Genomic DNA, 26,742 nt, shown 5'->3' on the forward strand with positions numbered 1-26,742 from the left:
TAGGATCAACTTTAAAATGGGACTTTTTTCTTTATTGGCACTTTTTTTGTTTTTGCACGCCAATCATTCAAAAAAGCTAGATGGACCTCAACACTCGGATGAGTGTGTTTAAAAAACAAATATATTAAATTACCGGTTTGTTTTTTAAATTTTGTTTATTTTTCGTAGAGATACAGATATCGCATAAAATACCGGACATCGCACAAAATACCGGACAAGATCGATATCTCAATAACCGCAAGAAGAAAAATTCTGACAATTTTCCTCAAAATATATCTCATCAATACAAACTTGCTTGGCATACAGGACTTTCAGGACATCTTCGGTTGAGCTCGGAAAAAATATATATCGAAATCTCGGAGAAATAGGATTTAGAGTTTCTCAGAGATTTCGATATATATTTTTTCCGAGCTCAACCGAAGATGTCCTGAAAGTCCTGTATGCCAAGCAAGTTTGTATTGATGAGATATATTTTGAGGAAAATTGTCAGAATTTTTCTTCTTGCGGTTATTGAGATATCGATCTTGTCCGGTATTTTGTGCGATGTCCGGTATTTTATGCGATATCTGTATCTCTACGAAAAATAAACAAAATTTAAAAAACAAACCGGTAATTTAATATATTTGTTTTTTAAACACACTCATCCGAGTGTTGAGGTCCATCTAGCTTTTTTGAATGATTGGCGTGCAAAAACAAAAAAAGTGCCAATAAAGAAAAAAGTCTCATTTTAAAGTTGACCCAATCTAGTTTTTTCCATTGAAGAATTCAATTCAAAGATAGTTTGAAATGCTCAAAGATTCAATGAAAAGAAGAAACAACGATTATCAACATTTTCAAAAGTTTTTTGAATAAATTGCATTGTGTAATAAACAATTTCGATGAAATGAACCATTCCGTTTTTTAAAAAAAGATGAAAGCAAATGAACTTTATTTTTATTCACACCTCGAAAAAACATATGATTCCAAAAATAATCACTAATATTGTCGATTATTTTTGAAAGCATTCAATTTTTCTAATTATAGATGAAGATAAAAAGTTCTTAAATAATTTTTAAAATAACAGTCAAAAAAATAATTAAAAACAATAATAAGTATAATAGAATGAAATATTACAACAATTAAATGATTATGAAGTCAACTGAGACAAAGTTATAATTTGGAACATGTTTCTTCCATTGAACATTAAATTATCCTGAGTTTTGGGAAGCCACCATGACGCAAGTGAAGTCAGCATCTGAATCTCAGAGAAAGGAATATTCAGTTCCTTGTGAATATTCCTAAGCAGATCTGCCTCTGGCGGCACTTCTTCTTCTTCTTCGTCTGAGTCATTGGATGAAATTGACTGTTTTCTGCTTTTTCCATTTAATTCACCTTTTTGTTCGGATTTATTGTCTGAAGTTGATTGTGAGCCAAAATGGTTTTTATTCTTTCTGCTTGAAGTTTCGGTCTTAGAGCCGTGCTTCTTTTCTTTAACTTTCTGTTTTGGATCTTCTTCTTTCTCATTCTTCTTCTTCTTCTTCCCTTCCATCTGAAGCCGAAGGAGCTCTCTTTCTCGCCTCGCATTCTCCACAATAGCCTCTCTCTTCTTTCTCTGGACAAACTCATTCTTCACCTTCGATACGAGCAGCGCACACTGCAACGCAGACTCTGTCAGGCGCGTCCACTGCTGCCGGATGACTGCTGCACGCACCGAAGAATGCGGTACTGCAAAGGCCAGACGCAGCATGCTGCTGACCTGAGTGGCACTCTTCTTCACCCCAACCATCCCTTCTTTCACATACTGCACCATAAGTGGCTCGCTTGAGATGCTGCGCTTCTCGTGCTTGCGCTCAGCCACTGCACCCGATGAGGAGAACAGCGTGTGTGCAGAAGACGGAGGAGGCGCAGGGAAGTACTTGGAGCAGCGGAACACGTCGTTGTTGAGCTTTCGGCTGATGAATGCACTACGTATCTGGCTGAACGGATGAATGGTTGGTGAATAGCGCTTGACAGTTCGCTTGTTCATGTTGATAACTGTTGTCGGACCGTTCGCCCAGAGAAGCTGAGTCGATTTCAGAGTGAGAGACTGAACAGTTATTCAATAAAAGATAAATCAATGAGAAATTCATTCAGAGAAATGGTTGGTGAAAATTAAGATTTTTAAAAATACATCAGAATATATTATTTAAAGTGAAGAAGAGTATTAAAAATTTTATTTATTTCAAAAGCAAATGCACTTTAATAGAAAAATTTTCATACCGAGTGAATTCCTTGAACAGTCAAAGAAGGTAAATAAGAGCACAAAACAAGTACTTCTCCCAGCAAATGCTTCTTTTCATTCTTCTGTTTGATGCCGCTTTCAACATCACTACCTGTACCACTCCTTTCAACGCTTCCCTTTGCCTCCACTTCGCATTTCTGTGCATCAGCGCTGTCTCCTTTGCTTGGGGCGTTGTCAAGCGGAGGATGCGATCGGTTCTCAAACGGGCTTTCTGCCAGGCCCCACCGCTGGAATCCGCCCATTTGCCGCAGGCGCAGTTCTTCTACAGACTCTGCAGTGATCTCAGGCAAAGCTAAGGATTTTTCTTGGGAGCTCCCTTTCAAACGGCGAATCTTCTCTAATTGCTGCTTTTCTTTCTCTTCTTCCTCGTAATCGTTTCCTTCCTCTTCTTCTTCTTCCTCTGTTTCAGTTTTTGTTTCGTCCGATAAGCATTCTTGTTCTAGTCTTGCTAAATCTTCAGATACATCTTTCAGTTTATTTGTTTCATTGCATTTTTCTTCCTTTACGCTGTCACAGACGGTGTCGTCTGTTTGTTTAATGCCACTTTGAATTGATGATGCATCATCTTTGTTTGACTCAAGCTGCGACTGACTCGTAAGCTGAGTGGGTTGAATGTTATCTTTTGTGATTTTGCCATCTTCCTTTGCAGCATTGTTATCAGCATTGTCATCTTCATTTCCTTCTTCTTCTTCTATCTCTTCTTCATCTGAATCGCACGGAGCCAAAAATCGAAAGAATTCCTGTTTCAAAGCGACTTCGTCATCTGCATTTACAAAATGCTTTCTGCTGTTATTCGTAAAATGACTGTCTTCTTCGTTTTCTGCGCTTTCCTCTTCGTCTTCGCACTCTTTGCTTTCATCTTTTCCACCATCTTTGCCATCAGCATTGTTACTTATTTTGTTTCCTTCAGCTTTCGTTTCTTCAGTTGCTTCTTCTTTGTCCTTTTCTGTTTCTTTCCCATCCACGTCTTCCGCATCTTTCATTTCATCTTTCTCAGCTCTTTCTTCCATTGTTGCTGCTTCTTGTTTTTGATCTGTTTGTGCTATGTCTGATTTGGCATCAATTTTTCCTTCATCATCTTCCTCATCCTCATCATCACCATTATCTTCTTCTTCTTCCTCCTCCTCCTCCTCTTCCTCTTTTGATTTCCTCTCCGTTTCATCACTTAACGAATCCGATTCTTCAGAATCATCCTCAGACAAACTTTCGTTCGAATCTTCATTTGTACTTTCTTCGTCTGATGTATCATTTTCTTCATTCCTCCATCTCATGTTCTTCCTTTCCCACACTTTCACTCTGTCTTCCAGCTCTTTCTTCGGATTTGTGTAAATGCCCAATCTGTTCTTGCGCTTCGGATGGTCTGTCATCAGAACAGTTGGAGAAGAAGAATAAGACGAAGAGGAGGAAGAGAAGGATGTTGTTGAACTGAGCGAAGAGAGTGCAGCGGAGGATGAGATGGACAATGAAGAAAGTCCAACTGGAGGGCTATTTGATGACAAAGAAATCAAAGAAGAAGAAGAAGAAGAAGAAACAGGAGATGATGAAGAGGTAGATAACTGTGGCAGTGATGTCTGTGAGAGGGAAGTTGCAAGTGTGGATGAAAGATTGGAAGAGAGGGAGGAAGAAAACGATGAAGTGGATGAATTTGATGGTGCTGATGATGTTGAGGTTGGGAGGAATGAAAACGGGGAGGTTGTATTTGACGTGGAAGAAGAAGACGACGACGACGACGAAGAAGAAGAAGAAGAAAGCAAACTCTGAGATGATTGAACAGTCGGCAGAAACGAAGTTGATGAAGTGGTAGGCAGAAATGACGTGGATGTTGCAGTTGGCAGAAACGACGTGGAGCTGCTGTTGGGATTCGCTCTGGGAAGAAAAGAAAGCTGTTTTGGCTGCTTCGACTTGCTTTTGACTTTCGTCTCTTCTTTCCCCTTTTTGTCTTTCGATGATTTTGTGATTGTTTTCCCTTTCCCTTTGGATTCTGAATGAGATTCTGTTTCTTTTGAAGCTTCGGGAACGATGGGCACTTTGATTGAACGAGCTATTGAAGGAACAATCAGATGGCGTGATGTGAATACAGATTCAATTGGAGACACAAATAGAAGAGTGTCAATCATCCGATCGACTTCTTGTTTGTCAGAGCCAACTACAACACTCCGACATGATGTGTTAAAGTGAGATGTTATTGCACTAAAAGTCATATGTTTCATGGAAAAAAAAATAAAATAAATATCGCAAAAATGAACATTTTTGGTGAACAATTATAAAACAAAATTCGCAAACCGACTCAAAAAAGAATCTTCTTCAGTAACATCGAAAGGAGGAGCATAAAAGAAAGTGTCTCTAAATTTATAATTTTTGAAACAAATGATTAACAAATAGTTAACTGCTCAAAATACCGAATGTTTGGAGGAGCAGTGCCCGAAAGCATAATTGCATCAAATTCTAATGCTTTTGAATTCAAAATAATTCCAAAATATGATACTCCATTATAGCATTCCTTTATATTCAAAAGTTTTTTAAATAATCAAAAAAAAAATCAATATGTTCAATTCACATACAGTCATTAAGTTCATAAGCCTGTGAGTAATCATTTGCATTTCCTCAGCCAAAGAAACAATTACTTCTTGAAACCTCGAATGATATTTTCTAATTGGTATTTTTAAAGCAAACAATTAAATTTATGAATTCAAACCCGTCAATGAGAAGAGTTAAAGAATATCTTCCATCCTTCTTTTGAACAGTTGTGTTAAACAATCCACTTAGCAATATAAAATCTACAAAAATAATTATTGTTATTCATCAAAAGATGGTATGAATATGAAAAGCATATTCTCATTTTGATACCTGGTTCATGAACATAATTCACTTTCGTTTCCAAATTGCCTTTTGTTGTTCCCTTTCCCATATACGAATCCAAAACAGTTCGACTTATTGATGATATGAGATCATCATCCAACGGAACTGAACCTCCCCAAGACTTAAAAAGAAATGATGAAAAGTATGACAATATCAATCGTCATTCACACCTTAAGAACTTTAGGTCCCAAAAAATTATCCCAAGTCGAAAGGATCATCCCTTTGACGTAATAGCACCCCGAAAAAGGTCCACCCTCGTCCATTGAACGCACAAATAAAAATATAAAAAATAAAAATGGGTTGAAATATTAATGCGGAATCTTTGTTGAAAAATAACAATCATAATCAGCTAATTTCTAAATAATAATAATAATTAATGTGATGACAAATCATCAATAAAATTAAATATATTTTGAAGTGAAGAATTGTCTGAAAGCAGTTCATTAATGACTTTTTCCGTATAAGATTGGATGCCTGTATCGAAATGTGATGAAGTGGACGATTTTCCATCAGCTTTATATGATGAAGCGCTCAACTGCCTCTTGAATATTATGCTTGCTGCAGTAAATCGGATGAAGTGGTGCACAGCTAAAGCAGAAGGAATAGAGTGATGCTTAGCAAATTGAATGGCGATAAACAAGATTGAAAGAGAAAGACGAGAAAGCGAAAGAAAAGAAGAGAGATTTTGAGGCAGCGAAGACACGAAAGGAGAAGACGGGTGGAGCACAGGCACATCCACTTCCTCGCCAAGTGCAAAATTAGATAATGCATTGTCCCATTTGAGAGAACTTAAGATTGTTTGAAGAGAAGGCAATAGAGATGATATGGCAGCACATTGAGGCAGGCTCTGTTGAAGAGGCTTTTGAGGAGAGGCAGTTGTGATAAGACGGGTTGATAAAGCCGATCTGGAAGCTCCCATTTTGAGTCTGTTCATCAGAGATAGCTCAGAAGATGATGTGGATGGGGCAGATTGAAGTGCTTGGTGGCTTGTGGAAGAAGAAGAAGAAGAAGAAGAATGTTCAAAAGCAGTTGACGATGAAGAAGACAAAGACAAAAATGGTTCTTTCCCGAAAAGTGTGGTGACAAGATTCGTCCATTGGCTTTTGACATGTGGTGGAGCAGCTGATGAAGCGTGTGAAGTTGGCAAAGAATGAATGAGAAACAGAAGATTTGCTGACACTTTGAACAAAATCAGAGACGAATTGACAGCAAACTCTATTTGGGATGCATCAAACAATGCAATCTGCTTGCTGGTTCGTTCAGAATCAAAAGAAGATGAGCCAAAAGAAGAAGAGGAAGAAGAGGAAGAAGCTGAAGCTTCTGTTGATAAAGCAGTTGCTGTTGAAGTGAATTTCGATTCAAATTGTGAAAAAGATTTGCTTTCAGTTGTACTGTCATCAATTGTCCATCTGTGGCGATAAAGCAGACGAGGATTCGATGGGCGAATGAAAAATGAAGTGAACAGCTTGTTTTTCATTGTTTGAGAGGAAGAAGATAGCAGTCGATGAAGCAAGACAAGAATGAGAAACAGAGGAGAACACGACAAAACGCTTGACTGTTTTGAGAGAAATGAATCATTTTGCTCAGAAAACGATAAGCTGTCTCTTTCCTGAACATTTTGTTCAAACAGCTGTTGAGATTGCATTGGCACAAAGGAAGAAGAGGAGGAAAAGGAAGAGGAAAACATTTCACGAGATGGAGAAGTAACTTGTGAAGGCAGTGGCTGACCACTTAGAGAGTTAATTGAAGGAACAAACAAGTTCTGAGACTCCATTTCAGGTGATTGAGATTGGGATTGTGATTGGGGGAGTGAAGTGCAGGCTTGTTGGTGCTGATCCAACACAGAACAAGCAGTGTATATTGAAGACTTGTGTAGAGAACTGGCAGCCTTCTGCTTGTCAACCAGCCATCTCAGCCAATCTTCGCCAGCTGTAAAGCAAAGCACCAGGTCTCTGAAAAGCAGCTGAGTCGAATGAGAAGCAAAGAGCGATGCTTCTGAATTATGAGCATCAACAGCAAGAGCCATCGCGTTCATAGCTGAGACTAATCCCTGCTGAAGCTGTGCAATCTGAGAAGAGTGCTGGTTGGTGAGTGTCTTCACATACACGGCAAGATTGTCGAAGTGAAAGAACGAAGTGTCCAGCAAGGAGAAGAAGATGTCCATGAGAAGTGGCTGAAATGACGAAGGAAACAGATTTTGTGGTGGTGAAATCTGGAATGACTTGTCAATGAATGAAGAAGAAGAAGAAGTGGTAGGAGTTGTGGATGAAGAGGAAGATATTGAAGTGAAAGAAGTGAACGCAGAAGATGATGGCGAAGTGAGAGAGGCGATTGGAGGCAATGACTGCTTTCCAGAAGCAGATGTTTGGTGCTCTTTGTCAACACTCATCAAATTATCAAGCAAATCGAATGAAGCAGCAGAACCAAAAGAATGAGAGAGAAAATCAACAGTTGTGATAATCGCCTTTGATAGAAGGAAAGATGACTTGTAGCTGACATACAGAAAAGCTAAATGAGAAGACAAAGTGGCAGATGATGTGTTGTCTGCAGCAGTCATATCGAAAGGAAGATCCGTCAGCCCCAAATGCGATGCTGTTCTTCGAGTTATCTTTCTTATTTCTGGAAACTGAGCTGCAATGTCTGCTGATTTTGGAATGGAGCGTATCAAAAATACAAGTAATGAGATGTTGCTTTGAGAGCTGTGCTTGATGTCAAGAGTGGCCATGTTTTCTAAGCATTGCAGTTCATCTTTCAGTCTGCTTGGCTCCGCTGTTGATAAAAAGTTCTGTTCGTTCTGTTTGTCTTTCTCGTATTCGGTCAATTGCAGTTGCTTAGAGCATGTTTTTGAATCAAGTTCAGTTCCTTTCAGCATTTTCCTTTCATCAGAAGCGTCTTCAGCAATTAAACGCCGAATATCGCAAACTGCATCTGTTTGCAGAAGTTGCAGCATCGCCAGCAAATCAAACAGAGTATTGCAACAAGTGATTCGATGAGCTAAAGCCATTTGAGAAGGAGAAAGGCAGAGCTCTTGATCAAGCTGTGAATCGTGATCTTTGACTGAATATCCAACAGACGATAAAGAAGAAAGACAGCTGAAATGCGGGAAAGGCATCTGCGGATTTTTTCGCTCTGAAGTCGCCATAAACATTGAAGCATCTGATAATGAACTTCCAATTGCAAAGCCAAATATCGCTGAAGACGGAGCAAGTTGTTCCACAGCCTTATTAAAAGCATGCCAAAACAAACCCTCGCAAACGTAGTTGCTCTGCGAAGAGATGTCAAACTTTGCTGATTGAGCACTTGGCAACGAAAAAGGAGAAATTAAAGAGTGAGAAAAACTCGACAAAGGTGACGAAGCACTTTCGTTGCAAAGTCTGCCTGGAGACATTTGATTTGACTTCAATTTGCTTTTGTATGAATGGCTAGTTGCAGGTGATGAATGAAGTGGTGTATGGTAATCAAATCGCTGCCCTAACGCAAAGCAACCTTCTTTGAATGATTTTTCACAAAGCGATGCTGTAGCAAATGAATAAAATGTGAATTGTTTGTCAAGCTTTTGAAGTTGAGAGTTTGTAATTTGTAAGGCTTTTGCTGTTTGTTGGGGTAAAGCCTTCTGTTCGAAGAATGTTATATTTGGATGTTTGTGTCCTGCATTGTATATTTGATTTATGATAGTTTTGTCAAAGTGAAATTGTTCGAGGATATTGTTCAATATCCAAAAACAAATACAAGTTGATTGATGAAGTAAGAAAAATTCTGATTTAAAAATAGATTGGAGTAGATAACGAGAAGGTAAAGAATATTCTATTACCAAGCAGCATTTTATGAATGCTTTCCAAATAGAATGACTTTTATCATTTGAACAAAGGCACTCATCTGATAATAATAACATTAAGAGAGAATTAATTACTTTACATAGTTCGATAAAAAGTTGATTTAACGCTGAAAAAATTGTTTCTGTAGATAAGAGTTGTGTTGGGCGTTCTGTAATATCTTTCAATTTTCCAAAAAAAGAAATCCAAATCATTACAAAATTATAAAGCATAATCCTCGAGCTAAGGGTGAAAGAATCCGACGAAAATGAACCATTTATTGAACCCAAAAATGTTCTTAATTTTGAAAAGAATGTTGTTACTGAAATAATTTCATTCAATTCTATGTTGACGTTTTTATCAAATACATTTTGAGAAGATTCGTGAAGGATGTGTGTAATATGACTGCACAATCGAAACATTTTAAGAAAACATTGAATTTTTTTTTCTGAAATGTGTTTTAAAAAGTTAAAAATTACCAAGTATTCAATTATTAGAATTTTTCAGTTATTGATGCAAACGAGATGTTTCTGTCTGAATATGCGACAGAGTCAAAATGCATGAACGAAGAGGTAAAATGTCTGGCAACGCATCCATAAATTTTAGCCTAATCTTCTTTAAGCTTTTTATTTTTCAAAAATTAAAATTGTTCCAGTTTTAACAAAAAGAAATGGGAAGCCGACACCGATCATGAAATAACTGTCATTAACAATGACTTGAGATTGAAGAGCATATAAGGTTCAATATAATATTTCTTTTGTTATCCAATTTACCATTTCAAGTTTCCACATCCATCTTTTTCGTTTCTTCCTTTTCTATGTCTTCTTCCATTCCTATTTGAAGATGTGTGAGTGTCCATTGATTTTGCTTGTATTTTTTTACAAGTTCGGAATATGTTTTCACCATTTCTGGAAATCCAAGTCCAACTGAATGATAGACAGTCAGCTGCCCTTTCATTCGTCCAATTTCTGCTTCTGCAAATGTAATATCAGATGAAACCTGCTTTTGTATTGAGGATAAAACACTAATTGTCTCTGGATTGTACGTTGATTCGTAATAAGCATAGCGGATTTTTCTACATTTTCAAAATCATGGATGTTCAAATTTTAACAATATTGAAATTTAATGATAAATTGAATATCACACTCAATTTTCTTTTCCAAAACTTCGATCTCAGTGGCTAACATCTTGCATAACGCCTTTTAAGTTGAAAAATTGATTATAATTTCAAAATAAAAAATAAAAAATAATTATAATAAAATTAAAAAAAATACCTCGTGAAATTTTTTTGTTCTTATAAGTTTAAAATTCTGAACCATAGAGACGAGAATTTTCAAAGATCCTTGTAATTTCTTCAAATATTTTTTATTCTTCAAGCAAAAAAAAATTAAAAAACTCTTTAACTTACCTCTGTTAATCCCCAAAATGTCTTGTATGTCAACTTCTCCGAATTCAACATCTCAGAATAAAATTGTTGATTTTTTATCTTTGATTGAGTAATAACTTCTTGAAATTCTGTGAAAGTCGTTGGAGTTTTTGTATTATTCAATTCTGAAACAACTGATGACTTCATTAGTGACGCTAATTTTTCTGAGAACGACTCAATGAGCGCTTTTGTAAGCATAATTTTTATATTTTCTTTTGATGTCTCTTGTTGCTTCGAATCTCCAAGAAGTTCAAGAATGTCATCTTTTGTTTGTGCAAATGGAGCCGGATGCAATCCGTCTGAAGATTCGATTTTATCGCTTGCACATACTGTTTGAAGTATATCTGCACGAAGTAAGGCATCATCGATAAGCTAATAAGACGAAATAAAAAAAAAAAAATTACGTGCACGCAACAAACAAGGGATGAAGATTCTGTTGTTCTTGATGCAAGTGATCCGCGCAAAACAAGTGTTTTAGCTTCGTTTAACAGTAACACTTTTTTAAAATACTTAACTTTAGATAAAAAAAGAGTTTTCTTAATTTCTTCATACGAAGACATTTTTTGTTATGGTAATGATTTAAAAGATTGTGTGTGATTCGCGAAATATTTCAAAATCTCGTCTTTCCAAATAGTTATTAAGAAAAATGCGTCATATAAAATTAATGGCTCAAACTTTCATTTTATTTAAAGATTTAAATCGTAATTTTTATGGAAAAAATAAATGATAACCGTTCAATAATTATCGATCAAATAGTTAGAAAATGAATGATGAGAGAAATGAGAAAAGACATGAATACAATGATTCCAACGAACGGAATACAAATGTAACAAATAGTCATTTATGCAACAGTTTTTGGTTTAACGAAGATTGGAGCTAACACAAGGGTAATGGTTGACAAAAGCTTAATAAGAACGTGAATAGATGGACCGGCTGTATCTTTGCATGGATCACCAACAGTATCACCAGTAACTGATGCCTTGTGTGCATCGCTTCCTTTGCCTCCGTAGTTGCCCATTTCGATGAATTTCTTTGAGTTATCCCATGCACCACCAGCATTGTTCAAGAACAGACCAACAAGCACACCAGTCATTGTGGCAACCATCAACATTGATCCCAACACACGTGCTCCAAGGATGTTGTCGCGTCCTGATCCAATAAGACGGAATGTCAGGCCAAGAACAATTGGAGTAAGGATAATTAAAAGAGCTGGACGGATCATTTCCTTCAATGCAGCTTTTGTGACAATAGCAACGCAATGTTGATAATCTGGTTGTTCTGTGTAGTTCATAATACCTGGCTTTTCAGCAAATTGTTTGTTGACTTCACGAATAATTTCTTGTGCAGCATTTCCGACAGCATTTATAGCCCATGAAGAGAACAGATACACAGTCATTCCACCAATCAATCCACCGCAGAAGACTTCTGATGTTCCCAAATCAACAGTGATTTCGGTGTCTGATTCGCCAACAAGAAGCTTGACAGTGTCGAGGAAAGCAGAGAACAAAAGGAATGTTGCAAGAGCAGCTGATCCGACGGCATATCCTTTTGTGAGTGCTTTTGTTGTGTTACCAACAGCATCAAGACGATCTGTACGGGCACGGATGTGTTCTGGTTGCATTGACATTTCAACAACACCTCCTGCATTATCGGAAATAGGACCAAAGGTATCCATTCCCAAAACAAAGGCAACAACCATCAACATTCCCATGGTTCCTGAAGCTGTTCCAAAGAAACCTGCTCCTGGAATGCAGAAATCACCAAGATAGTAGCATCCAACAATGGCTGCGCAAATCACCAACACGGGAAGGCAAGTTGATTCCATACCAACAGCCATACCTGCAATGATGTTGGTTGCATGTCCGGTTTCTGATGCCTTGGCAATGGATTTAACTGGACGGAAACGATAGTCAGTGTAATATTGAGTAATGAAAACGAACAGCAATGAAATGCCGATACCAATAAGACCACATGTTCCAAATGCCCACCAAGCATTTGGATATGATGGATGATGAAGGCACAAATACGAAACAAGGTAGATGCCAACAGCGCAAAGAGCTGCAGTAACACCAAATCCTCTCAAAAGACCATACATTGGATCTTCAGCTTGAGCTTCCAGGGATTCAATATCGGCATATGAGCCAAAAGCTGAAGTGGCTTCAGCTGAAGATGATTCTCCTGTTTTTGGTGCAGCTGGTGCTTCTTTCTTTGGTCCTTCCTTTGAATAAACGCAGAGGATTCCAATCATTGAGCTCAACAAACCGAATGAACGAACAACAAGTGGGAAAAGAACATAACCGGCCATTGATCTTCCTTCAAATTTGTGGAGTGCTGCAACTGTTCCTCCAATAACCATAGCTCCGATGTTTTCTGCAGCAGTTGATTCGAAAAGATCAGCACCACGACCAGCGCAATCTCCAACATTGTCACCCACAAGATCTGCAATCACAGCTGGGTTACGAGGATCATCTTCTGGAATATCGTTGTTGACTTTTCCGACAAGATCGCATCCGACATCTGCTGCCTTGGTGTAGATACCTCCACCAAGCTGAGCAAACAAAGCAACAAAAGATGCACCAAATCCATATCCCACGATGACATTTGAAAGAACGCTCAACTTCACATTGGGGAAGAAGGCATGGACAAATGCAAACATTGTTGTAACACCAAATAATGAGAGTGTAACAATCAGCATCCCTGAGAAAGAACCTCCACGGAAAGCAACCTTGATTGCTTCATTGGAAGAAATCATAACGGCTGCAGCACAACGAACATTCGTTCTCACGGACACCCACATTCCAAACCATCCCGAAAGCCCAGAGCACAAAGCTCCAAGACAGAAGGCGATTGCGCTAATGAGTCCCATGACAACGCGTGAGAATTCCTTTCCATCATAGGTTTCAATTCCAGCAGTTGAGCCGGGAACGAACAGGTAAATACAGAAGATAATCACAGCAACGGGCACAGCAAATGCTGTAATTGTTGTGTATTGTGTTTTTAAGAAGCCAAAAGCTCCTTCGCGAATTGGATCGGAAACAGCTTTCATTTCCTTTGGTCCTTCATCGTGGCGCATAACCCATTTGAAAAGCCAGTAGATGTAAAAGCAACATCCAAGGCATACAACCATAACCATGGCTATAAAGCCCCAAATCCATGAATCAGTTGAATTCATTTTGATCGAAACTTCAATTTGATCAATTATTTCCTTAACTGTTTGAAATATAACGTAAAATGGGAAACGATCAGATATTTTTGGTAAAAAAGTTCAATGTCAGATAAAAAACCACGCGGACGTGTTGGATCAACCGGAAACAAAATGCGTATGACTCTTGGTCTCCCAACCAGCTCAAGAATCAATTGCGCAGACAACACTGGAGCCAAGGAAATGAATGTTATTGCTGTGAAATGCATTCAGGGAAGACTTAACCGTCTGCCTGCTGCTAGCGTTGCAGAAATGTGCGTTGCTTCATGCCGTAAGGGTAAGCCCGAATATAGGAAGAAAGGTATTTGACTTCTTTATTGTTTGGAAAATTATTTAATCTAAAACTTTTTGTTGAACTTTTCAAATTTTTATTGAAATTTTTAATGACTCATGATGATGATTCGTATTTATCAGTTGTTCCAATCATTATTGTTCGTCAAAGAAGACCGTGGCATCGTCAAGATGGAACATACATTTACATGGAAGATAATGCATGTGTGATTTGCAACCCCAAGGGAGAAATGAAGGGAACACAGATTACTGGACCAGTTGCAAAAGAAGCAGCTGAAATTTGGCCCAAAGTTTCCAGCCATTCAGATGCCATTGTCTAAGATCATCTCATTTTTTTCTCATATCAAGATTAAATACGAATCTTTTTGAACAAAAACACGTTCGAATGGAATTTTCTTTTTCTTTCATTTGATTTTCAACTTAATTTGCGCGTGGTGATTTGTTGATCGAGAAGAAATCTAACTCATTCGTTTCATATGCACAAAATACAAAATGTGAAATTAACACTCTAGAGTCTTTTTAAAAAAAGCATAATTTCTGCTAAATTTTAACCTTGTAATTTTCTAACGCAATAAGAAAGAAAAACTTAAAGTGAATTGGATAATGGATTGATTAATAATTTCTATAAATCAACTTTAACTTCTGAATTTTTTCCTTTTTCAAGGATAATGGAATCGTCTGAAGCTACATTCTTTGTTTGGGTTTTTGCTGATTTCTCTTGTGAACTATTTGGTATTGTCGCATTCAAGTCATTTTTGTCATTTGTTAACTGCTTCGTTTCTTTCACATTTTTCTCAATATCATTTTTATGTGCTGATTTCTCAGAAGCTTCAGGCGAATAAGTACTATCAGCAGGATTCTTAGAAGGACGAATTGTCGAGTAATCAAAAGAAGGGATTCGAAGGGAAGCAACTGGAGTCAGTTGGCCGGGCCGTGGGTGAGGAGAAGGGTATGTGTTGATTGGATATAGTGGATGATCAGATCCGCGACGAACAGGAGGATATCTCGTCATGCGCTCAGCTTCGTTATCAAAAGCATCGACTTCCTTTTCCATTTCAATTACTTTCTTGTTCACGTGTAATGGAAACAAAAGTGGACTCTTCTTTTGTTCGCCTTTGTTGTATGTGGCATCCAAATGTTCACTCAAAAATTGCTTCATCTGTTCCGTCGAATGCCAGACGTCACATTTAATTGGGTTGGATTTGTTTGCAGTTGTGAAAAGATAAAGTGCAGGAAGATCTGTCAGCACTGGAGTTTCCACTGGAAGTGTGTTGCGCGACATGTCCATCTCTGCAATGACCAAGTGGTCTGCAGTACTTTTGGTGAAATTCTGATTCCTGCATTTATTATTCTTCCCTGCATTCCAGTTATGAAGATCTGTCGCGATCCGATAGAACAAAGGCTCGTTCCGAACGCACATCCTGCAGTTGGGGGAAGTAAAGCGGACAAAAACATCATTAGACGAGTTTATAACTTCCTTAATAAAGTTATTCCCTGTTAACTTCATCGCATAAGAAAAAGGTGATCTTTCTGTTTCAGAAAGTGAATCTGATGTTATGTTGGGCTTCACTTGATTGCTCAAAACTGATTCAATGAATTTTCCAATGGCATTCCCATCCAGCTGAGCTCCTTCGATCGGGCAAATGTAATGAAGCAGTGGCTGAAGACGCAAAAGAGGAGGGTCAGTTTTACTATCTTTTCGTTGTCCAATATGTACATTTCTAGAAGATGGATGAATTTGAATCCGCGCTCTGCCGCTACGCAACATTTTCCGCCTTTGCTCCCATTCGGCAGCTTCATCCACAACTTTTGTCACTTTTTCAATAACAAATGTTGGAAGTTCACTCCCAGACACACCTAACGTCGCTCCATATCCGCTAAATTTTTCTCTCTCTACAATATGAAATGATATATTTTTTCGATATTTCTCCGCAAATGGCAGGAGCATGCTCCTAAACTTGGTGAAAAATGGGTTTGGCAGATCCTGGCTTGCAGTTGAAGAAAGAATGTTTGGTTCAGAGGTAGAAGGAGTTGACGAAGAAGGTTGATGAGATGGAGGAGAATAAACAAAAAGATATCCAATATAAGATGGACTATTTTCTTCTGGAAAATGAGAATAGAACATAAATGATGGATCACCTTCATAAATTAGAGGTCTTACATGCTCTTTTTCGAAAGAAAGGAGTTCGTTTTCATTCCATTTTCCATCTTTCTCGCTTGATTGAAAGTGCTCTGAAATATTATCAAATCCGTGATGAACAACTAGAGATGATTTTTGAAGTAATGGATCAATAACTGCAATTCTTACAGCAGCAGAAGGATGAGAAAAAGTAGAATTGAATGCAATAAATTCAGTGCAACTATCATTCGGAAATGAACCAATAATTGAATAATAATATCGTTGGCTAAAAAATATTGCATCAGTTTGGTTTTTAAAATAAGTGCATAAAGGAAGAAGATTCTCTTTTAAGTATTTGATAACGCCTTCTGCTGAACGTTCTCCATCGAAAACACTTTGTATTCCCTTTCTGAAAATAAATTAAAAATATTTGCGTGTGATTTTAAATAATAAAATATTCCACACTGGAAAAATAAAACAGTAGGATAGCCAGATTTCACATAAATTCCATTCAAATCTTTTTCAACCTCACAATTAACCCGTGCTAATGTGACTGAAGTATCATTTATTAATGTTGATGCTTTTTCATATTCGGGAATAAATTGCTTGCAGTAAGGACACCATGTTGTGTAAAATAATACCATAGTTGGTCCGGTAGATATAACTGAAGAGAAATTTTGAAAAGAAAGTTGGACAACATCTTTTGATATGCATGTTTGAAAGAATGAAATGGTCAAAATAAAATGTAATATCATGATTCTTTGATATTTCAGATTTTATTTTTGATCTTTCATATAATGCTAAACGAATTCAGAGAAAATTTTTTTTCCATTTATGAATAATCAATGTGAAGAAACATTCCGATAAATGCATGTTTGAATTCAAATAAAATTTTTATAAACAACTTCCTTTGTTAATGAAGAAGAGAAAAATTCGTTCGCGCTAAAAGCATTTTGAGTATATTGAAGATTTAGTGTTTGTGAAAAGTGAGGATATGGCACAAATACACAATATGTGTATTAAAAATTTTGATTTAATAATTATTTTGGAAGATCTATTCGGTTAATGAAAGTGTTAAGTATGTTAGGTTTTGGAAAAAGTGATTTTTTCATGAAAAGATTAAAAAATTATATTTTTAATTGAATTGATATGTTCTAAATACAATAAATTTACTCTTTTTCCAACACCAAAATAAACTAAATCCTTTCTTTATGATATATTTTTTTGCACTTATGGATCTTTTTCATCTCTAATCCTTTTGATATCAATGATATGTCTATTTTCTTCGTTTTCTTTATTCTCATTATCAATTTCCAATTCAAATTTTTCTTAAAATTGAATTTTTTTTTTTTTTTTTTTTTTTTTTTACTTTTTTTTTTTTTTTTTTGCTTTTTCTACAAAATTTCCATTAGAAAGAATTCCTGATCGTTTCGCAATAATGTTTTAAGAACTCCAGGAATGAATTACTCTCTGACTTTGAATTTGAAAAAAAAAAAAACAGGAAACGAACTCACAACTGTTTCAATATTTTTGAATTCGCTTTAATGATAAAATCAATGTTATTGGGCTTGTGACAAACATTTTCATGGATGAATCCATTTTCCCCTTAAGAGGATTTTGCTTTTCACTCCTCGCTGATTATTGTTGTTGCTTCTTTTATTCGATTAAGGATTTTTGGAATTATGGTCACTTTTTCTATGTTTGATTCAATCGCTGCAACACTCTCTTTCAAATAATCTTCAACATTTCGATTAAACACTCCAAATGTTCACATTTATTTTTTCGTTTTTCTGTTTTTAAGTGAATAATCTATGTTATTGAATTTTTTGAAAAATTTTCAAAAAAAGTTTCATAATTATTTTTATTATAGAAATTCCTTTTGATAAATTTTAAAAAAAATATTTTTTAAATTGAACATGTGTTTCAGATATAAAAATTTTGATCACTTCCGTCAGTAATTTTAAAAACAAGGTCAGCATTGGTTCTTTTAAAAATTTTTTTCACTGATTTTTTAGTAATTTCGTTAAATTAATCAATTTTTATTAATTTTTTCATTTTATTTTATTCTTCAAACTTCACTTTGTAACATGGTGGAAAATACGTGTTTACAATCTTTTTTTGCATAAATCATGAAAACTTTGTTTCACTTACAAATTCAGAAAACTTTTTCACATTTCAAAAATAGTAGTTCAGTCAAGACCGGATATAATCACGTTAAATACAATCACATTTGTTAATAGTCACAAAAAGTTGTGCAAAATATGATGTGATTATGTCCGGTTTAGACTGCAATAGATGAAAACTTCTCAAATTACATAATGATTACACACATCAAAATATTATTCTGAAAAAGCGGACAATATCATGTTTTGTGATAAACAAATGAAATAGTGGAACAGTTTTTGTTCCTTTTCAAAAATAAACAAATTGTTATTGAAAATACACTTTTTGAAGATTCAGACAATAGACAGTTTATCACAAAATTTTCTTTAGAGTTTAATTTAAATTTGTGCATAATATTTAAAAATCAATTATTTAGACGCCTCGATTACGATAAATAAAGTTTTTTTTTTTTTTTTTTTTTTTTTTTTTTTTTTTTTAAGTTTTTTTTTAAGTTTTTTTTTTAGTTTTTTTTATTTTTTTAAAATCGAAGAAATTTATTGACACTTGAATAAATACATTTTTTTGCATATCCTGTTTCATACGGATGTGAAATGGGATGATTAAAGGCATCCTGTTGAAATTCAATCAGCAATTGGTTAATAATAATATAAAAAAATTAATTTATAAATTCATTTGGGGGAAAATACGGACTTTCAAGCTTTTTATTCCAATGCATGTGAATTTTTTTCACTTATAACATTTATTAACTTAACCTGATTTCAAAACAAATTATATTTTCATATCTCTTAACAAACACCATTGATATAATAACATTATGTTTTGCTTCCTCAAACGTATTTCAATAAATAAACCCATTTTTTTTTAAAAATTTTTGAATCACTATAAGTTCATCTTTGGTTCAAATTTTTCAATGAAAATGCCTAAAGCAAAAAATTTTACTCCAATTGACGTACAAAAATGAAAATTTTCATTTTTCATTGAAATTAATCATTAAATATTAAATAAATTGGCATTATGATCATATCCCAAAAAATTTATCAAGAATAAGAAAGTTGCTGGAAAGTCTTCTGAGGGTCATCAAAAGCTGTTGGAGGAGATGCTATAGTTCGACTGGAGACAATTAATGAATCCGCTTGAGTGAATGGAAAAAATTGAAAACGATGGAGTTGTGAATATTGAGCTGTTCATGTCGTGGATGGATTCAACAGCAAAATATTTGGAAAAATTAGAATCTAACTTGCTATGAAAACTGTTCGGAAAGAAAGATTGACTTCAAAAGTCGGAAGATTTACTGTTGTTATTGGCGAAAAAGAACAAGCTGATTTTGATGAAACAAAAATAGAAACACAATCTGGAACAAGCTTGACCGTCAAGAAAATGCGTGAACTGATTTGTATTAACATTTTTTGTAATGCATTAATAAAAACAAATTCGATTGAAAATGTTGTTTATGATAAAAAACACAGAAAACTCTTCCGATATTACAGTTACTGCTTCCGTTTCCAAAGACTTCATTAAAAGATTGCCCGAATTGAAGACTTCAAAGTCAAAAATTGCAAATGCGAACAAGTGGCAATATTTTTCCAACAAGTTTAAGTGCTGAGGAATAACATGCTGTTTGGAATGCAATAGACAAATAATTTCAGCAATGTCCTGATCTTCAAATTAGACAAGGTTTCGCTCAAGACACCAAACAGCTCCAATCAAAATGTTGTGCATCCAGTTAATGCAAAACCCTGTTTTGCAAAATCTGCTGCACGAATGGTAAATTCTTCGTTGAATGCGGCTGTTGCTGCTGATGGTTAATCACTTCCTTCAGTGATTCTGTGGCCAAATCTCTAATTTCCTGTCCATTCGAAGCCTCTTCAATCTTCAAATCTTGAGATTTGACCGAACAAATGCGGATGGATGGAATCTTCAACATTTAGGAAGTATGCACTTTCAATACTTCTCCCTTCAATCAAAGAAAGAAGGCAACGCATGTCACTCAACGAATTTAACTGCTTGCTTCTGATTGAATTCTATATTTCTCGAACAGGTCCAACAATCAAGTAAGAATTCAAAAAAGAAAACGTTGATGTTGTGATATTCGTCCATCACAGCACACTCACATGTCAGCCACTGGACCGAGGCGTATTTGCAGTTTTGAAGTCTGAGATGAGTTCACAGTTCGATGCACCTTTTCGTCTTCTTCAACTGTGAAAAGAACAGCTCTGCATGAAGCTCTATAGCAATCAATTCATTTGGCACAATCACCTTCAGTCATCAAAATATCTTACGAATGAATGCGGCTTTCTTAAGGACTCGTCTGGGCCAGATCTGATGCAGCTTTCTCCTTCATAGACTTATTATCTTCCTTCTCATAAAAATCGATTTGACTCCCAAGGAAAGAAAATAACTAAAGAAAAGTTACTTAATGAGTGGGATGATTATTGGGAAAAGAAAAGCGAAATGGAAAATGAAAAAAAAAAAAAAACATTTCCGATGAAGGAAATATAGAAAAAATGAATATCACAAAAAAAGCTGTAAAGGTAGTTCATAATTCTTCAAGATGAAAACGATAAGGAGATAGAATCATCTGAAGAAATTGAAAAAAAAAATTAAAAAAAAAAAGAAATTAAGAAAAAGAAAAGTCATTTGCATATTTGATTCAAGTTTTGTATTTTTTTAATTTTTTCAACATTTTTTCATTTCAAAAAAATTTGTTTTTAACAAAAGAAATTGGAAATATAAAAAATATGACACCATCCATAAACTTTCTCGATGATAATTTTATTAACAAAATACAATATATTTTGAATAATAAATGGTGTTAATGGTTAACGTTTACAAAAAAATATAGAAAATAAAAATATATATGAAGTTTAATAAAAATGAATGATTCACTTATAAATATATATAAGTTTTATTTGCAAATTGAATATATATTAGAATTATCTTCATTTTATGTTGCGCTTTGAAAGAAAATTTCATAAAAGTTATCGAGTATTATTGATTAATTTTTCTGCAGAATCTTCATTTTCAAAGCCATTTTCTATGAAAGAAAAATCTGATTTTTTTTTGGAATAATTCACACTTAAGAATATAACTCAATCAAACAATATTCACATTCAGAAATTAAATTGCTAATTCCAAAATTGATTTGTTTTTGGTGAATAATTCAATAAAATAGAAATTTCGAAATTGACTTGTAAATTTTCAATTTTGAATTATTTTTGGAGCGATTAGAGATAAAATAAAGATATAAGAATTAGATGTAAATGAAGTAACACTCTGTCAACACAATCAAAAACGTAAGAAAATCGAAAGCATTTGAATTCTATGAAAAACCAAAAACATAAAATAATTAGTTAAGAATTTCATAATTCAAATGAAAAACATTTAAAATCAGAGACATTAAAGTTGAAAATTTAGCTATTGAAACAAAAAAAGAATGGGAAGATTAATAAATAATGAAAGAAATAATTTCCACATCTGATTAAAACGAAAAATTTCAACAAATATTTTAAAATAGGTCAATATTAATTTACATTTCTCTTGAGTTTGTAAGACAAAAGATTCGATGGATCAAACAGCCAAAAAAACAAGCAACTATTCATTGCACACTAATTTTTCATAATAAATAATCATAAATAGCAGAAAAATGTTATTTATTCCCTTCATCGTAATAAAAAAAAAAAAAAAAAAAAAAAAAACAGAACAGAAAAAGAATCCATAAATAAATATTAATAAATTACTTTGTATAGAAAAGGATTAAAAGATAAGTTGTGTCTGTTCATACATACTTTTCAAACAGATTCAGAAATATAAGAACAACCTCATAATTGAAACCAGGAGAAGTGTTATTGAGAAGAGAATATGAACTGCATAATAAAGATGGAAAGTCCATACAAAATAAGGCCAATGTGGATAATCAGCGAGAACACCATTTTGGCCTTAGATGGCCTGGAAGGTCCTCCTACAAGATTAAGTATATATATCATTTATGAGAAGAAAATGTTTAACCATATAAACATCATTAAGTTTAAGAAAATAAATAAATTTAAGTCAAATATAAGATACTCGAGTAATAACCGATATTCATACCATTTGATAAAGCAAGCATAGATGGAGTGAAGATAGATGAAGGATACAAAGTGAAATCTCCTTTATGCCCCTTCACAACACGAATCATCTCAATCAGACAAGGAAGTGTGTATATGTATATGAACCTTTGAACAGAAGAAATATCGTCAAATAATAAAAATAGAAACAAAAATGCAATAATTATTTAATATTTCTTTCATCAAACATCTCACAAATATAATACAAACCCACAAAACGATCCCGCAAATCTCAGCACAGTTCCAACTTTTGGATAAAATACAGCAAACAACGTTGTCACACTCATAAAGAAGATAGATGCTGGAACAATATGGATCCAGAAATTCAACGTAGGTTCTTTCTGCTTCTGCCTTTGTGGACGTACAATTGGCTTGTGAAGAGAAGACAAAGCATGTCCATCGTCTGAAGCATCAGAATCAGAAGCAGCAGGCGAAGCAATTGGTTGTTCGTGAGGTGACATAAGACTTGTATCAGACGAGGACTGAGATTGATATCCTGTCTCGTAGCTTTGTTCGATTTCACTATTTTGGTAGCTTCTTTCCTCTTTTCTCAGCAGCTGCTTTGTATCGTCAAAGTCCTCCTCTTCTTCATTTCTCTTTTCTCCCATCGCTGCATTTTCGCTTGCTGCGTTCTGCTGCTCCATCCGATCTTTATCTGTGTCGCTGTCATTCACCGACGAAAACGAATGTGGTGGCTTTCGATCATAAGGCACAACTGTCGTGGTTGTGAGAGTCATTTTCGGAGCAGATTCCACATTGGAGGAAGCATAAGATGCTGAAGTGGACGAAGAGCCGAGAAGATGTGTACGCTCTTCAGAAGAAGGTTCAAACGGAGAAGAAGAAGGCGAAGTGACAGGTGAGGAAGACGGTGAAAGTGTTGATGACTTGGCATCTTTGTCTTTTCCCTCAAAGCCACCTGTTTCCAGTCCCTCTCTTTCTGCTCTCTCGCGTGCTTCTCTTTCTTTTCTCTCCTTCCGCTCTTTCCTTTCCTTTATTCTCTTCCGCTTGGCCGGTGAGCACTTCTCAAAGCCAGTTCCGCACTGCACCCACGAAGCAGGGAAAAAGGTTGAGAAAAACGCCACACGCATTGTTCTATGCATAACAGGAAAACACACAAGCATTTGCAGTGTTAATGCAACACGAGCAATAAAAGCAGGAATGTTTGTTGAAGAAAACACAAGAAGATAATTATCCACAATTGACTTGATTTCTGGCGGATCTGTGTTGGGATCTTTGAATGTGTGATATCCCAAATACCCACTCACCCCAACGAGAATGTAAATTAGAATGTCCACAGTAAATCCCAAGAATATATCGCGGGTATTATGTTTTGGATTTGCTGGATTCAAGAAAAGGCTTGGAACGATATTATGTATAAAAAAAGACATTGACAACACCCCAATCGACGCAGGAAAATGGTCATCAGCCATTTCTAAATCTTTTGTTTGTATTCCATCAGGAGGCATAAATCCCGTAACAATGACTATTCCAGATACTATGATAACAGCAAAAATTCCTAACGATGACAAACGTATAATAACTGATGGATTAGGAATCATAACAAGTGGAAGAAGCATAGCCGTAATACATAGTGCAGAAATTTGCGTCGTCCACCAATCTGGGGGTGTTGTTTTTGCAAAGACAAAAATTGCTGAAACAACCTGATGAAAGTTTTGTGACAAAAATATGTGGAATGCTATTTGAGCAACCAGTAAAACAAGAATTGAAACAAATTGAGCTAAATAAAAGCTCCAAGGTCCGAGCACCTCTTTGCATCTGTAAGAAAAATCGTAATGTCCACCACTATTCTTTAAAACTAAAGTTGATGTGTAGCACGAAACATAGCCAGATAAAAGAACTAAAATAATTCCAAGCACTAGCCCTGCCTGGTTTATAACTTAAAAAAGATAATTACATTATAAATAAAGAAGCAACCAAACCCCATGGAAGTGCAATGATGGTTGAACCAATCATCACTGTTGCAAGTGAAAAAATGCTTGTAAAGCTTCCTTGCTTTTTATTTGGTTTTTCTTCTTGAAGTAAAAGAAGGGAGCTCATCTTCAATCAAAAACAATGTCCGGATTACGAGAAATAAAAATGACGAGATGATCTTAAACCCACCGTTTGAATTAATAAAAGATAAAAAAGTGTGAATATAACGTTTTTCACGTGGATATTGATTATTTTGTTTGTTTAAAAATTACAGAATGTCAAAAAATCTTCTAAAAGCAGTAGAGAATGGTGTTATTAATGAAATAACCATTGATGGAACAGTTATTCTGCAAATCATCAAACATTCTGTCGAGCACAATTCAAAATTTGTTTCTGGCGTTCTTACTGGATTTGTCTCAGAAGACTCCATTGATATTTCAAATTCATATCCATATCTAACAGATACTGCCGATCCGGAAAAGGTGAGCGAATATACAAAGCGATGTCATCTTCGACTTGAGGGATCTGATTATGATTTTGAACCAGTTGGTATTTACATAACTTCAAGCTATTCTGATTTTATCTCAGAAAAGATTATCAACACAATCTCCGCAAATGAGCAAACTGTCAAAAAATGTGCATTTTTAGTTTACGATCCACAAGAAACAAGACTTGTATGTAACTTCAAAAGATTATTTTTTATCTGCATAAATATTTAATTTCATATTAGGGACGACTCTCATTAAAAGCGTATCGATTAGCTCGTCCATTTCTCAAGGCAGACGCAAATCGATGTAATGCTCAAGAAACGTTTGCCCTTTTTTATATGCCAGATTGAAATATTATTTTTATTTAACTTTTTTTAAAAGTATATTACAAGCTAAATATTCAGATGATTTATTTGAAGCATTGCCACTCAAAATCACAAACATTGATTTTGTTAAAGCATATCTGATGCAACTTCGTTGCGAAGAGTATTCAACCACACTTCACCACCTCACAGAAGATCAATCATCGTCATCTTCTTCATCTAAGTCGTCGCAATCACCCTCAAACGTTCTCTCCATCTCTTTCTCTGATGCCGATTTTGCAGCGCTTACTCTGGAGAAAGGATCCCAAATCCATCATAGGATGGAGTTACTCTCGTCTGCATCAGAGAACTTGGCCACAGAAGAGACAAAGTTCACAAGCTATCACAGATTGCTGTCAAGGCACCGTTTATATCAGGAGAAAAAGCGACAAGAGGCTGCGAATCCATCTTCTTCGCAGTCGAAGGAGAAAGACATGAAGTTTGTGATTAAGGAGCCCTTCTGTGTGAAGTCTGTGATGATCAAAGAACAAGTGCACCACCACGCACAACGAGCAAGCGAGCTGACGAAGCAATCATATGCTGTGATTAATGCGTTGGATGAGATCCAGAAAGCACTTCGGAGGAAAGGGATGGGAGAGGAAGAGGAGCAAGAGAGCGAGGACAAAGAGAAAGCAGCACAAGAGAAAATTATGGAGAAAGACGAAGAAGGCGATGAAGAAGGTGACGTGGCTGTGGAGGTTGGAGTGGAGGTTGGAGAGGTTGATGACGAGGACCACGCGATTTTGCCTCAGATTTCTGGAGAGGAAGAAGGAGATGACGAGTTTCCATTGGGAATAGCTGATCCAACTGCTACGCTTCTGGAGAATGAAGATGCTGATGTTATTGAGCCTCTTCTTTCTACGTCTACAATTTTGGAAGGAGCAACACTTGAACCATAAACATGCTTATGCATTGTGGCTGTTCTTTTGTTGTTCTTTTCTTTCTTTCATTCTTCTTCATACTCACCTTTCTTTACTCTTTTCTAAGCCTTTTTTTTTAGCTTTAATTTTTGATGGCTTTTCCCAATTCATTGACTTAATTAAACAATTTACATGGAAGAAGATTTTTTTCCCCCAAAGAAAATGAAGCTCTTGAAAAAGCGATGCATTCACTTATGATTGAAAATGATTCAAACAATCTTTTTTTAAAAAAAATCGACAAACAAATGAATGAAAAAAAGTATATGTACCATAAAAACATTGTTAATGAATGTGCTTTTAGAGGATGTTCTGCTTGACTCAAACTCAATTTATAAGCAGAACTTAAAAAAAAGAAAAAGAAAAAGAAAAAGAAAAGGATAAGAATATTAAAATTAAAAAAAGAGAGATCTACACACAAAATAAATATGTACGAAAAGAACAGACAAAAACAAGTGAAATTCCACAAAAGCACAGATTCAAGTGATGATGCTTTACAAGGAGTATTCACAACTATTTTTTTAAATGATCGATTTATTCAGATATATATATTTTTTTTAATTGCAAAATTGAAGCAAAGAAAAGAAACGAGAATTTGAAATATAAAATTTAAAACAAAAGAAGAAAAGAAAAGAAAAGAAAAGAAAAGAAAAGAAAATGAAATATTCAACAAAAGAAGGAGAAAAATAGCAAACAAAAATGAATATTTGAGCTCAACAGACAAATGAACTGAAAAAAAAAAAAAAAAAAAAAAAAAAAAAAAAAAAGGAAATAATCTTTAAAAATAAACATTTTTATTGTTATAAATAAAATCATCTGTTATAACTTCTAAAATTGCATCAATAAA

The 26,742-nt window shown here is 35.1% G+C and overlaps 8 protein-coding genes across 8 annotated transcripts; 2 read left to right on the forward strand and 6 right to left on the reverse strand.

The window, feature by feature from the left end:
* Positions 1-725: 725 nt before the first annotated feature.
* On the reverse strand, positions 726-5,415 carry MONOS_13215 (putative C9orf72-like protein family). The gene is made up of 8 exons (XM_067865899.1): positions 5,290-5,415; positions 5,108-5,240; positions 4,956-5,037; positions 4,822-4,909; positions 4,660-4,760; positions 4,544-4,603; positions 2,239-4,450; positions 726-2,065 (listed from the first exon to the last, which is right to left on the reverse strand). Exons 1-8 carry the CDS (start codon positions 5,380-5,382, stop codon positions 1,127-1,129), a joined length of 3,708 nt encoding a protein of 1,235 aa, XP_067735620.1. The 5' UTR covers positions 5,383-5,415; the 3' UTR covers positions 726-1,126.
* A 77-nt stretch (positions 5,416-5,492) lies between these two features.
* Positions 5,493-8,507, reverse strand: MONOS_13214 (uncharacterized protein; the record flags this gene model as incomplete). The annotated part of the gene is made up of 1 exon (XM_067865898.1): positions 5,493-8,507. The coding sequence occupies one exon, from the start codon at positions 8,505-8,507 to the stop codon at positions 5,493-5,495; it is 3,015 nt and encodes a 1,004-aa protein (XP_067735621.1).
* Positions 8,508-9,420: 913 nt separating this feature from the next.
* On the reverse strand, positions 9,421-10,917 carry MONOS_13213 (putative HAUS augmin-like complex subunit 4; the record flags this gene model as incomplete). The annotated part of the gene is made up of 4 exons (XM_067865897.1): positions 9,421-10,006; positions 10,078-10,130; positions 10,340-10,729; positions 10,777-10,917. The coding sequence occupies 4 exons, from the start codon at positions 10,915-10,917 to the stop codon at positions 9,709-9,711; spliced, it is 882 nt and encodes a 293-aa protein (XP_067735622.1). The 3' UTR covers positions 9,421-9,708.
* Positions 10,918-10,944: 27 nt separating this feature from the next.
* Positions 10,945-13,585, reverse strand: MONOS_13211fu13212 (putative sodium-translocating pyrophosphatase). The gene has a single exon (XM_067865896.1). The coding sequence runs from the start codon at positions 13,527-13,529 to the stop codon at positions 11,199-11,201; it is 2,331 nt and encodes a 776-aa protein (XP_067735623.1). The 5' UTR covers positions 13,530-13,585; the 3' UTR covers positions 10,945-11,198.
* A 3-nt stretch (positions 13,586-13,588) lies between these two features.
* MONOS_13210 (putative 60S ribosomal protein L23) lies at positions 13,589-14,354 on the forward strand. The gene is made up of 2 exons (XM_067865895.1): positions 13,589-13,860; positions 13,974-14,354. Exons 1-2 carry the CDS (start codon positions 13,626-13,628, stop codon positions 14,168-14,170), a joined length of 432 nt encoding a protein of 143 aa, XP_067735624.1. The 5' UTR covers positions 13,589-13,625; the 3' UTR covers positions 14,171-14,354.
* A 30-nt stretch (positions 14,355-14,384) lies between these two features.
* Positions 14,385-16,724, reverse strand: MONOS_13209 (Protein disulfide-isomerase; the record flags this gene model as incomplete). Its single annotated transcript, XM_067865893.1, has 2 exons — positions 14,385-16,210; positions 16,435-16,724. The coding sequence occupies 2 exons, from the start codon at positions 16,722-16,724 to the stop codon at positions 14,473-14,475; spliced, it is 2,028 nt and encodes a 675-aa protein (XP_067735625.1). The 3' UTR covers positions 14,385-14,472.
* A 4,953-nt stretch (positions 16,725-21,677) lies between these two features.
* On the reverse strand, positions 21,678-23,773 carry MONOS_1924 (putative Transmembrane amino acid transporter protein; the record flags this gene model as incomplete). Its single annotated transcript, XM_067871807.1, has 4 exons — positions 21,678-21,698; positions 21,879-22,051; positions 22,180-22,304; positions 22,407-23,773. The coding sequence occupies 3 exons, from the start codon at positions 23,771-23,773 to the stop codon at positions 21,936-21,938; spliced, it is 1,608 nt and encodes a 535-aa protein (XP_067735626.1). The 3' UTR covers positions 21,678-21,698; positions 21,879-21,935.
* A 542-nt stretch (positions 23,774-24,315) lies between these two features.
* MONOS_1925 (Translation initiation factor 3 subunit H) lies at positions 24,316-26,041 on the forward strand. The gene is made up of 4 exons (XM_067871808.1): positions 24,316-24,343; positions 24,403-24,802; positions 24,859-24,938; positions 24,998-26,041. Exons 2-4 carry the CDS (start codon positions 24,404-24,406, stop codon positions 25,875-25,877), a joined length of 1,359 nt encoding a protein of 452 aa, XP_067735627.1. The 5' UTR covers positions 24,316-24,343; position 24,403; the 3' UTR covers positions 25,878-26,041.
* The last annotated feature ends 701 nt before the right edge of the window (positions 26,042-26,742 follow it).

The sequence above is a fragment of the Monocercomonoides exilis genome (genome assembly GCF_001643675.1).
Source record: "Monocercomonoides exilis strain PA203 chromosome Unknown scaffold2-2631571, whole genome shotgun sequence".
In the NCBI taxonomy this organism is placed as follows: domain Eukaryota; phylum Preaxostyla; order Oxymonadida; family Polymastigidae; genus Monocercomonoides; species Monocercomonoides exilis.

Bases quoted from the DNA above. Each gene is read 5' to 3' on its own strand.
- MONOS_13215 (XM_067865899.1), bottom strand. From the start codon at position 5,382: ATGGACGAGGGTGGACCTTTTTCGGGGTGCTATTACGTCAAAGGGATG. The intron at 5,241-5,289 runs GTGTGAATGACG...TTTCTTTTTAAG, and splicing joins TGGGACCTAAAGTTCTTAAG to TCTTGGGGAGGTTCAGTTCC. The intron at 4,761-4,821 runs GTATGTGAATTG...TTGAATATAAAG, and splicing joins GGCTTATGAACTTAATGACT to GAATGCTATAATGGAGTATC.
- MONOS_13211fu13212 (XM_067865896.1), bottom strand. From the start codon at position 13,529: ATGAATTCAACTGATTCATGGATTTGGGGCTTTATAGCCATGGTTATG.
- MONOS_13210 (XM_067865895.1), top strand. From the start codon at position 13,626: ATGTCAGATAAAAAACCACGCGGACGTGTTGGATCAACCGGAAACAAA. The intron at 13,861-13,973 runs GTATTTGACTTC...CGTATTTATCAG, and splicing joins GCCCGAATATAGGAAGAAAG to TTGTTCCAATCATTATTGTT.
- MONOS_1925 (XM_067871808.1), top strand. From the start codon at position 24,404: ATGTCAAAAAATCTTCTAAAAGCAGTAGAGAATGGTGTTATTAATGAA. The intron at 24,803-24,858 runs GTATGTAACTTC...ATTTCATATTAG, and splicing joins ATCCACAAGAAACAAGACTT to GGACGACTCTCATTAAAAGC. The intron at 24,939-24,997 runs GTTTGCCCTTTT...TTTTTTTAAAAG, and splicing joins CGATGTAATGCTCAAGAAAC to TATATTACAAGCTAAATATT.